Source organism: Ctenopharyngodon idella, chromosome 2 (genome assembly GCF_019924925.1).
Source record: "Ctenopharyngodon idella isolate HZGC_01 chromosome 2, HZGC01, whole genome shotgun sequence".
Lineage (NCBI taxonomy): Eukaryota > Metazoa > Chordata > Actinopteri > Cypriniformes > Xenocyprididae > Ctenopharyngodon > Ctenopharyngodon idella.
The window spans coordinates 7,592,175-7,604,637 of NC_067221.1; the positions used below are offsets into that span (position 1 = coordinate 7,592,175).

A 12,463-nucleotide genomic window follows, 5' to 3' on the forward strand; every position below is an offset into this window, starting at 1 on the left:
AAAAGTTTGGTTCCTTGACCAAAAATTATCTTTCCAAGGCTGCCAGTATTCACACATGGCTACACATCCATACATAAACCTATGCATGAGAAGCAATCTCTACAACCACATGCTGCCTATCAGAAAAGATTGCAATGAGCATTTATATTTTTACATTTATTGGTAAGATTTGTTTGTTCAAGAAAAGTTGCCATGTTTTATGTTACAAATAGGATGTTTTAACTCCAGAGCTCCAAGCTCAGCAGTGCCAACAAGAATGCTTGTAGGATAAATTAAGTTCCTAACATTTACGTAAGTGTTCAAAAATAAAGACCAATTTATGTATGTTTTGAAGAAGTGTGTCAAAAACAAGCATCTCTAAACCATACACAAAATACATGTTGAATTTTACTAAACTACTTTTTGCAAACTGCTTATTTAGTATTTAAAAGTCACATTTCTACTACTTTTAAGATTAGAGAGAGCAGGAACTTACTTGATTCCACAATTAGTTTCATGCCACTTGCAAAATTAAGCTTGTCATTCCCTCTAGTCACACAAAGTTACACACCATAACAGAAACCCAACGAACAGTAGGCCTACATTTTGAAGATGGATACGTTCTAAAATATTTCAACAATAAAAAAATTGAAGTTTCAAGTACACTGAAATTGGATTTAGCTCAAAGAAAAGTAACCGAATACTAAAGTCTTTCAAATATAACAGCTATGCAGTTGCAGCATGCAACATGATTGTAGCTTTTACAAAAATATACTAACACTTTACTTTTACAATTCAACAGATTGCTATTTAGATGCAAACCACTAAATGAGACCTGCAACCAATGTTCATTTTTAACCCTATTTGAATTCAGTGACCAGTAACACTTTATAATAAGGTCCCATTAGTTAATGCATTAAGTAACAATACATTTGTTACAGAATTTATTCATCTTTCTTAATGTAACTGTTCTTAAATATTACTAACAGATAACTGATTTTAATAATGCATTAGTAAACTTTAAATTTGACATTAACTAAGATTACTTGAGTATTTTTCATTGTTAGATCATGTTAGTTCAACTAATGCTAACAAACAGACCTTATTGTAAAGTGTTACCAAATTAATTGTTAGGCAAATAAATATAACTTACTTGGTTCCACAAAGAGGCTGGTGCCCTGGCCAAATATGACCTGGCTAACCCCTATAGCATTCTCACAGAGCTACACTGCTTAACAAAAACTCCTCAACACAACGACAATCACTTTATCTCATTTAAACACTGATGATGTGTTATATTTCATGTTACGTTTTCAGAGGTATTTTCTAGCCATTTCCCTCTGATTGTTGCCACTCAAACTATTTTTATAAAATAAAAAAATAATGAACCACAGTCATTATGAACTATATTAGTCATTACGTTAGTCAAACACTGCATTTGTGACTAATATACAGTCACATGCAGACAGAATGCAGTTTGCACTTTATCTCCTTCACACCTTCAGAGGAGAGGTAACTGGTTTTAAATGAGTTAAGAAGTGAATCATTATTTTATAAATTGAGTAATGCTCACTTTTTTTGCATTACAGAAGACTTAAAAGCAATAAAGAATTATAAATCTCACCTGATTCCACTAGAAGTTTTGTACCGGTGCCAAAAATGATCTTATTGAATCCCTGATCATTCACACAGCACTACACACCATGTCAAATATCCTTCAGTGCAAACACCCTCAACTGATCAATATTTTTATGTGCTAACTAAGATGGATAAATTACAAAACATTTAATCTGTGAATTATCATATGATATGAAAATGTTGCACTCATCCCATTACCCTTTGATTTAAAAAAAATAAATAAATAATAATAATAATAATAATTAAAAGCAATACTTTTCCTGCTATAAAAGCAACAAAAGATATAAAAAAAAATAATAATAATACTCACTGGAGTGAACAATTAACTTTGTTCCAGATCCTATAATGAAGTTGAAGCCCGAACCAGACGACCACAGTGTTGCATTCGCATACATAAAACCTCTTCCTACAATATAGAGATAAAGAAGATGGATTTAAATGGGATATCTTCACATCATCATTTACCAAACTCTCAAGATCAATGATAATATCTTAAAATGCTCAATACAATTCAATTTTTTACATACTTTCCCCCTAAATTTTAGCATTATCAAATGCATGCCAAACAAATATTTTCAAATTTTGAAAACTTAATTATTGTTTCTACATTACAGAATAGAAGGATTTCTTAAATTTGATCTGAAACACATTACAATGAAGCCAAGAGTCTTTAGTAGCCATGGCAAATCACTGACATCTATGAGAATATCAGGGCTGTGTTGCAACAACCTAATACATTTAAACATATTTTACTGTGGTGGTGAAACAAATTCAATATATACATTTTTAATTTTGTAGCAGTTTAAATCCTTACCTTAGTGTCACTACTCCAAATTTACATCAGATCCTGGGATATATTCCTGCACTTCCTGTGCAAGAAACAGTGTTTTGAATGTGTGAGTTTAGCTGCACTTCTCAAACGTTGCTAAAACATAATTCCAAACCAGAGAATTAAAGAAACACCTGTCTAACAGAACAGTTTAGACTAGGTGAAGAAACCATTCAAATCATGGGAAATACATGGTAACTCACCTCTTCATATAGACATCAGTGTTCTACTGGCCTAGTTTTACCGTGACACATGGCCTATTTATTGTTGTGCATTCCTGTTAACCTACAGAAGCAGTGTGTTAAATAGGTTAATAACATTTGCCTTTCTTTTACTCGGTTTTGTTTTGCCAACGCATATTAAAACTGAATGTTAACAAGCTCTAAATGAACTCTTCTGCTGTAACCAAATCTCATGCCTCTTTGTTTTGGATACATCAAGCAAAAGCACATGTTATTTTGCGAGTCCTCTTATAGCGGGGTAAAGCCGGGACATGAACCAGGCCGGACACGAACCATGGATCCCCTCAAGCCAAACAACTTTTACGTGTTCACACACAAGCAAAACGTGGAATATGCGGAATTACTTATGGTCCCAAAGCTCAGGCGGCCACTAGGGGTCACTCAAGTCTGCCTGTTCAGACAAGCAGCATGAGACATGCAAAATCCCACTGTCGGCCACAAGAGGGCAGTACACTTTTTTTTTAATGGTCCTAAATGAGCTCACTGTCAATGAAATGAGTCAGTGAGAACATCTTACTTAACATACATTAATTAATAATTCATGAATAAAATTAAGTGATTTGTAAATACAACAGAAAAAATATCTGCTTTGAAGAGATTTTTGTTCAAAAGTTTTAGATCAGAATAGCCTATTTTAAAAAAAAGTCTCTTCTGCTCCTCATTTATTTGATCCCAAATACAGCAAAAACAGTAATATTTGAAATGTTTTTAAATATTTACAATTTAAAAGGACTGTTTTCTATTTTAATATATTTTAAAGTGTAGCCTAATTTATTCCTGTGATGTCAAAGCTGAATTTTCAGCATCATTACTCCAGTCTTCAGTGTCACGTGATCCTTCAGAAATCATTCTAATATGCTGATTTGATGCTCAAAAAATATTTCTTATTATTATCAAAGTTGAAAACAGTTGTGAACATCAGAATAATTTGATGAACAGCATTTATCTGAAATATAAATCTTTTGTAACATTATACACTATTGTTCAAAAGTTTGGGGTCAGTAAGTGGAAAGAAATTAAAGAAAGTAATACTTTTATAGAGCAAGAATGCATTAAATTGATCAAAAGTGACAGTAAAGACATTTATAATGTTACAAAAGTTGTTCTTTTGAACTTGTTCATTGAAGAATCTTGAAAAAAAAAATTGTACACAACTGTTTTCAACATTGATCATAATAATAAATGTTTCTTGAGAAGCAAATCGGCATATTAGAATGATTTCTGAAGGATCATGTGACACTGAAGAATGCAGTAATGATGCTGAAAATTCAGCTTTGCCAACACAGGAATAAATTGCATTTTAAAATATATTCAAATAGAAAACAGTCCCTTTAAATTGTAAAAATATTTCACAATATTACTGTTTTTGCTGTATTTTTCATCCAATAAATGCAGCCTTGATGAGCAGAAAAGACTTCTTTCAAAAACATTAAAAAAATCTTACCGATCTAAAACACTAGTGAATGTCATCATTAAAAAAGTGGTTTGACAAACAGTTATGAAATATTTATTTTTTAAACTAAGTTAAGTAATAAAGCTAAGTAATTAATTAAAATGAAGCTGTAGTTGCAAGAAGCTGTAGATGCAAGACTTTTTACAGCTGTTTTTCTCTTTATATCACAGAGGCACTGAGCGGAAAAAACTTAGCAGCAAAACACACTAATTCTCGGAACCCGAAGCGAGCAGTAGATCTTTATCCAGAAGTGTGGTTAGAGTCTGTCTACAGCACCAGTGTGCTGTTAAAGCTGTGGTTTAGACACACTCACATGAAACTTCTCCTTCATGAAGCCATTTTATTATTTAATTTTAAGAAAAAAGATTATATTACATGCAAAGATCAGAGCCTCATTAGTTAAGTCAAATAGCAAACAATAACACAATTAGACAATATAAAAGTTTTAAACACTGTGATACAACTATGAAAAAATTATACTGTTGATTTACAAAAAAATTAAAATTCTAATTTGCACAGGTCTGCAACAAAAGCTGAAAACACACAACATAGGAAAGCAATACACTGAATTCAGAAATGTTTATAAGGTCAACATCTATGTTCTGTATATTTAAACTATTACTAACAATTTGTATTTTTCATTCCATTTAACATTAATAGACAGAGAATATAGAAAATTACTGACATGTGACTCACTATAATCGCATTTGTTTGTTTGGCAGGATCTGATCAAGCGTCTGTTAAAAATTCGATTCGCTGAATTGATATTTTAAAACAGAAATGTCTTCACAGACATTAATACATTGACTGCAACACATTTAGCCAGTAGAATTCTCAGACCTGTCACAAGAAGGGTCATGGAGTTCATTTTTGGATCATCTGAAAAAAAATTCAAACAATAAATTAATCATATAACTCATATATATATATATATATCTATAGATAACTTCACAAATGCAAGATATGTATGTCGCATGCATATAATATAATGTATTTTATTACTAACCGCTGTTTAAGAACTTTGAGACAGGATCACTAGAAGCACTTGTTGGACAAGAATGGTTGGCTTTCAGATTTGTAGGATTTTCTACAGAATAAGAATTAAGTAGAAAACAAATCATTCAAAAAAGTGCAATACTTTATATATATATAAAAAAAAAAAAAAAAAAAGAAAGAAATCACATAAAATAAAAGTGAAACAATACTTATCTATTTAAGTACAAACCTGCCACAGGATCGTCATCTGGTGTTGGTTCTACTTCTTCATCATCCACTTTGCATTTTTGGAGTTTTTCACCGTTGAATCCAGCATAATAATAGGTTTTGCTGGATTTGAACAGGACTGCATTGTTGGTATTTAGTTCTTTACTTCCCGGAGTCAAAATCATAGTCTTGTCTCGAGGATAGAACCCGGCCGCCAAACAAATATCTTGTCCTTTGTCCAAAGGGGACAAGATGGACAAAACCGGAGGAGTAGGTTTAGCATCCTCTAAGCAAAGACAAATAAACAGTTTTCATCAGTTTTTCAATCCTTTGACAAAACTTCACATGTGGGTCATTCCATGTCAACTCAACCAGAAGTCCCCGGCTAAAATTTTTTATTTTATTAATATATTTTCTGTAGAAAGACAAACATAAATAGTGATGAAAGCCAAAATGTTAAATGTTACAGATGTATATTTTCTGAGTATTCTGTAGAGGGGGGTCAAAATGACAATTTTCACTTGAGATTTGGAGCCAAATTAGATGACTTCAGAAAGATGGCAGCATCATTATTTTATTTTCACACAGAGATTGGTAGGTCTTTTAGTAAAATCAGTTGACTTTCGCAATCTTTGTTTCATTGCCAACAGTGACTGGTAAAAATGTTTTTTGCCTCAAGTTTGCATGCCTGTTACTCAAGAAGTATGAAAGATATCTTAATATCCTTTTAGATTCTGGTTCTTAACAAACTTTCCTTTTGGTATCTTCATTTTAAAGGCCCTCGATGGTTCAACCCCAGATATATGGACGTGTTAATGCGGTTCCATGAGCAAATGGGTAAATTGTACACATTTTCAGTGGCCAAAAACCAAATGTGGGTCACTTTGCATACAGCAGCTGATAGTTTTTTCTTTTAAAGAGGAAAATTTAAAGAACAAATAATGTTAAAACTAGAAATGTATTTTAATTTTTTTCTATAAGCTCAATTGCATAGAACATACCTGAGTGCCATAAATATTCTTTTTCCGAAGTTTGCATGCCTGTAACTCTAAAAGTATTCAAGATATCTTAACATCCTTCTAGATTCTCATTCTTAATAAATGTTTCTTTTGTAATCTTAATTTTAAAGGCCCTATATAGTTCAGTCCCATAGATATTTTGACCCCAATGTGAGAATTTTACCCATTTTCAATGGTCAAGAACCAAATGTAGGTAATTTTAAACAGCTGATAGTTATTATGTTTTAAAGAAGAATGCCTGGAGAACAAATAACACCAAAACAAGAAATGCATCTTGTTTCCCTCAATCAAAACAACTGAATACAAAACACCTCTCTGAATGCCAAAAACACATTTTTCCGAAGTTTACATGTCTTTAATTCAAGAAGTGTTAAATATATCTCAATGTCATTTTAGATTCTTGTTCTTTTGAAACTTTTCTTTTATAATCTTCATTTTTAAGGACCTATATGGTTCAATCTCATAGATATAGGGATGTCAATGCAGCAAAATGTAGTTACGATATTGCATATTTTAACTCTCTTTAGGTAGTTTCAGAAGCATTTCTTCTAAATATCCCTAAAACTGATTCAAATATAGATTCTTATAAATACACTTTTAAGAGCAAGTCATGCTCAACTTGCTCAAATGTGCCTCAACTTAACCATTTTCAGAGGATTTTTGGTACTCAGAGAGTTATGTTTTATGCAGTTCTTTTGATAGCGGGAAACAAGATACATTCCTAGTTTAAACATTATTTATTCTTCAGACATTCCTCTTTAAATGCAACAAGTAATCAGCTGTGTGCAAAATGAACCACATTTGGTTTTTGACCATTGAAAATGGATCAAATTCAACAATTTGAACATGGAGCTTCTTTGAGATATCCATATCTATGGGACTGAACTATATATGGCCTTGAAAATTAAGATTTCAAAAGGAAAGTTTTTTAAGAATGAGAATCTAGAAGGATATTAAGATATCTTGAATACTTTTAGAGATATAGGCATGCAAACTTTAGAAAAGGAATATCTATGGTACTCAGACAGGTATGTTCGATGCAATTGAGTTGATAGAAAAACACGAGATACATTTCTGTTTTAACATTATTTGTTCTTCAGATATTCCTTTATAAAAGAAAAAAGTATCAGCTGTGTGCAAAGTGACCCACATTTGGATTTTGACCACTGAAAATGAGTACAATTGACCAATTTACTCATGGAGGCGCATTAAGATCTCCATATCTGTGGGATTGAACCATCGAGGGCCTTTAAAATTAAGATTTCAAAAGAAAAGTTTGTTAAGAACCAGAATCTAAAAGGATATTAAGATATCTTTAATACTTCTTGAGTTACAACATGCAAACTTTTTACAACATGCTTTTTCCCATTTTTTAACCATCGCCGTTAGCATATAATGAAACAAAGATTGCTAAAGTAAACAGATTTAGCTAATAGACCTACCAACCTCTGTGTGACAATAAAATAATGATTCAGCCATCTTTCTAAAGTCATTTTTACACCCCTCTAATTTGGCTCCAAATCTCAAGTGAAAATAGTCATTTTGACCCCCTCTACAAAATAGCGGATTACTTATACATAAGTATACATCTGTGACATTTAACATTTTGGCTTTCATCACTATTTATGTTTGTCTTTCTACAGAACAAACTGAAAAATTTGAGCCAGGGAAGTTTCTTGACATTTGGTTAATTTGATACGGAATGACCCATGTGATATTTGCAAAACTATGCTCATTATGTAGTGAAAAAAACCTTGCAATCATCTATGCATGCATAAAACATCACTAGACTTATGAACAGATATAATTACTCTACTACAAATGTTTTTTCCAGAGCAACAGGTCAAGTTAACATACTGCGCTCACAAGCCGAATGCAACACGGCAGCACAACTAACTAAGCAACTAACAGACACCATTTGAGCCTAATTGGTGGAGTTTTCCACTGTTTTCTACAGCACAATTGGTGGTGTAAAAGCTTGTAATAGTTGAAAAGATGTACTTACTTGGTATGACAGTGAGGGTTATCGGATTTCCGAATGTTAAAGTGTCAGTAGCTGAAAATGCACGGCTAACGTAACCCTTACAAAAACGCTCCTGACCCTACATCTGCATTACGACTGACAAACTGACCTAACTGAGCCCTTTTGACGACAACCAACTATGCAAAGGTCATGTTTTCACAAAAACAGGTGCATGGGTTAGAAAACTGCATTATAATAATATTGAAAGTGGATTTACTTACTTGGTTCTACCGTGAGACGGATGGGATCTCCAAAGGTTAGAGGATCTGCACTTCATTCAGCCCTCTGACAATATCCTTTGGTAATGGAAAGTATCCTTAAATCTTAAGAAATATAGTATAGACTCATCTGGAATTTGATGTGATATAGCCTGTTGAAAAAATCCAGTTTGATTTTCTTTCAAAGACAATTCCATCTGCCAGTCCGTCCTCATGATAAACCCATGTCTGCTCCATTGAGATATAAACAGGTGACTGGAACAAAAGCCTTCAAAACAAAAACAACAAGATTGTGAGAATCAAACCTGTGATCGTTCAGTCTTTCAGTCAGATATTGGTTTAAAGCCATAAATACAATTTATAAACAGATGTTGTTTCTAAACAGTGCTATGAGATTTTGTACAGTCCCTAACGACGAATGTATCACTGTGGTACTCCAGTCACAATGAAAAACCTCAATACAAAAACCTGACGCAATTGTGCCCCATGTTGGGGGGTTGTGTTATACAGAAGAAAGATTGAAAGGCTGTCTTCTGAATAGACATATTTGACTAAAACTATGTTAAAAATCCATAGCCATGAGATGAAATGCCAAGCTGCAGTGGAAATCTTCACATCTAAGATGACAGAACAACCTCAGAAGAATCGTTCAGCGCAGTGGCAGCCATTTTAACTCGGTGAGGTTTTTGTATGAGACAAAGCAAGAAATAAATCACTGTGGTACCCCAGTCCACAATGACACAACTCAAAACAAAAACCAAGTCTTCCTCTGTGTGAAAGAGCAAACCAACGACACATGGAACAGAATAACTTTGCACAAAATATATGGAGAAATTGGTGTCTAAAACACTCAATGAAAATTCTTCAAAAAAAACTCTTAGAAAATAATTGGTCTTACCTTACATTAGAGATATACAATAAGAAGAGTAAGTGAGGAATACTACAGATCCTATACTTTACATATTACTTTGGAGCTAATAATATATATTAACCTAATCTCTTATTATGTTAATATTATATATTAACATAATATTTGTAACACAGGCATTATAAAGTGTTAGATTAATTTTAACTATACATTTAACTACATTTTACTGATTTATATTAAAACTGCACATTTCAAGAATAATGAAGAAATTTTGATGAGTAAATGGTTCCCCATTATATATATATATATATATATATATATACATATATATATATATATATATATATACAGTTGCAATCAAAATTATTCAACCCCCTTAACCTGCAAGCCATTTTGCTGCTGAGAACAAAATTTTATGAAAACAGTTCATCAAAGGCATCAGTAAACTATTATGCAAAGTTTATTAATACACATTTGAGTGATTCCTAGAATGTACAGTCTTCAGATTGAAATCTCTTTGAAAATATTTGGTGGAATTTGTACAACCCGAATTCCGGAAAAGTTGGGACTTTTTTAAATTTTAATAAAATGAACACAACAACTTTCAAATCACATGAGTCAATATTTTATTCACAAAAGAACATAGATAACATAAATGTTTAAACTGAGAAATTTTACAATTTTATGCACAAAATGAGCTCATTTCAAATTAGATACCTGCTACAGGTCTCAAAATAGTTGGGACGGGGGCATGTTTACCATGGTGTAGCATCTCCTCTTCTTTTTAAAACATTTTGAAAATGTCTGGGCATCAAGGTTATGAGTTTCTGGAGTTTTGGTGTTGGAATTTGATCCCATTCTTGCTGATATAGGTTTCCAGCAGCTGCTGAGTTCCTGGTCGTCTTTGGCGTATTTTTCGTTTAATGATGCGGCAAATGTTCTCTATAGGTGAAAGATCTGGACTGCAGGCAGGCCAATTCAGCACCCGGACTCTTCTACGATTAAGCCATGCTGTTGTAATAGGTTCTCCCTGAAACAGACGTCGTCTGGAGGGGAGCATATGTTGCTCTAAAACCTTTATATACCTTTCAGCATTCATAGTGCCTTCCAAAACATGCAAGTTGCCCATACCATATGCACTTATGCACCCCCATACCATCAGAGATGCTGGATTTTGAACTGACACTTTTCCACTTTGAAACAGTCCATTTTAAATGAGCCTTAGCCCACAGGAGACGATAGCGTTTCTGGACCATGTTCACATATGGCTTCCTTTTTGCATGATAGAGCTTTAGTTGGCATCTGCAGATGGCACGGCGGATTGTGTTTACCGACAGTGGTTTTTGGAAGTATTCCTGTGCCCATTTAGTAATGTCATTGACACAATCATGCCGATGAGTGATGCAGTGTCGTCTGAGGGCCCGAAGACCACAGGCATCCAATAAAGGTCTTCGGCCTTGTCCCTTATGCACAGAGATTTCTCCAGTTTCTCTGAATCTTTTGATGATGTTATGCACTGTAGATGATGAGATTTGCAAAGCCTTTGCAATTTGATATTGAGGAACATTGTTTTCCACAATCTTTTTACGCACTGTTTCACAGATTGGAGAGCCTATGCCCATCTTTACTTCTGAGAGACTCTGCCTCTCTAAGACTTCCCTTTTATAGCTAATCATGTTACAGACCTGATATCAATTAACTTAATTAGTTGCTAGATGTTCTCCCAGCTGAATCTTTTCAAAATGTCTTGCTTTTTTTAGCCATTTGTTGCTCCCGTGCCAACTTTTTTGAGATCTGTAGCAGGCATCAAATTTGAAATGAGCTCATTTAGTGGATAAAAGTGTAAAATTTCTCGATTTAAACATTTATGTTATCTATGTTCTATTGTGAATAAAATATTGGCTCGTGATTTGAAAGTCTTTTAGTTTTCATTTTATTAAAATTTAAAAAACGTCCCAACTTTTCCGGAATTCGTTTTGTAGAAAGCAGTGGTAACATGGAAACCAAAGACTATCAGTGATCTGGAAGCTTTTTCAAGCAAGGAATGGGCCAAGATTGCAGTAGATAGGTGACAGAAGCTTCAAAGCACTTACAGGCAGCGTTTATTGGAGGTTATAAAGAATAAAAGATTCTGCACAAAATTTGACTTTTGGGGGTTGAATAATTTTGTACACATATGTTTAGAGCCAGTTTTTTTTTTTTTTTTTCATCAACTTTACATTCTAGGAATCACTCAAATGTGTATTAATAAACTTTGTATAATAGTTTACTGATGCCTTTGATGAACTGTTTTCATACAATTTTGTTCTCAGCACCAAAATGTCTTGCAGGTTAAGGGGGTTACATAATTTTGATTGCAACTATATATATACACACATGATGAAAGTTGGAGCCCCAAAATCTAAGAAACAATATAATAAAATGCAATAATGTTTATAATACTGGTTCTTAGTGCAATGAATTTCTATTATTTTTAATATCATTAGTATGTTTGTATTACATAACTTACCAATGGCATTCCAAATTATACAAACATAAAAATGATATTCAAAATAATTGCAATAAGATCCAGAACAAATGTTCACTTTGATTGCTGGCTCCTTATTACCAGAAACAACATAACTGATCTTTACATATTTCAAAAAAGGCACTTCAAGGTAGAATGGACCACACCATATGCATACTTGTACTAATTGTGTTCATAAGTTAATTCAGAAGCTAGATATTTTACTTTATAACTTGTTAAATACGGATATTTTTCTTACACAAACGCATCGCTTCACTTCAGATGGCCTTTATTAACCCCCTGGAGCTGTGTGGGGTACATTTTGGTTTGGATGGATGCACTTTCTTCAGCTCATACTCGTTGATCCCGCTCACTGCCATCATAAAGCTCGGATGCGTCAGGATATTTATTAATATAACTCCGATTGTGTTCATCAGAAAGAAGAAAGTCATATACACCTAGGATGGCTTGAGGGTGAGTAAAGC

General features: G+C 33.2%; 1 protein-coding gene and 1 long non-coding RNA gene across 3 annotated transcripts; both read right to left on the bottom strand.

Annotated features, from left to right (window-relative positions):
- Nucleotides 1-2,011: 2,011 nt before the first annotated feature.
- LOC127500176 (uncharacterized) lies at nucleotides 2,012-3,366 on the bottom strand. The gene is made up of 3 exons (XR_007926278.1): nucleotides 2,650-3,366; nucleotides 2,432-2,486; nucleotides 2,012-2,023 (listed from the first exon to the last, which is right to left on the bottom strand). It is a non-coding gene; the product is annotated as an uncharacterized LOC127500176 (long non-coding RNA).
- Nucleotides 3,367-4,467: 1,101 nt separating this feature from the next.
- On the bottom strand, nucleotides 4,468-9,231 carry LOC127505148 (uncharacterized). 2 transcript variants are annotated; one of them, XM_051880495.1, is made up of 4 exons: nucleotides 8,608-9,231; nucleotides 5,367-5,630; nucleotides 5,148-5,228; nucleotides 4,468-5,020 (listed from the first exon to the last, which is right to left on the bottom strand). In XM_051880495.1, exons 2-4 carry the CDS (start codon nucleotides 5,527-5,529, stop codon nucleotides 4,911-4,913), a joined length of 354 nt encoding a protein of 117 aa, XP_051736455.1. In that variant the 5' UTR covers nucleotides 5,530-5,630; nucleotides 8,608-9,231; the 3' UTR covers nucleotides 4,468-4,910. The 2 variants fall into 2 exon arrangements, with proteins under 2 accessions (XP_051736455.1, XP_051736458.1); XM_051880498.1 differs by lacking the exon at nucleotides 8,608-9,231 and adding an exon at nucleotides 8,369-8,520.
- Between the last annotated feature and the right edge of the window lie 3,232 nt (nucleotides 9,232-12,463).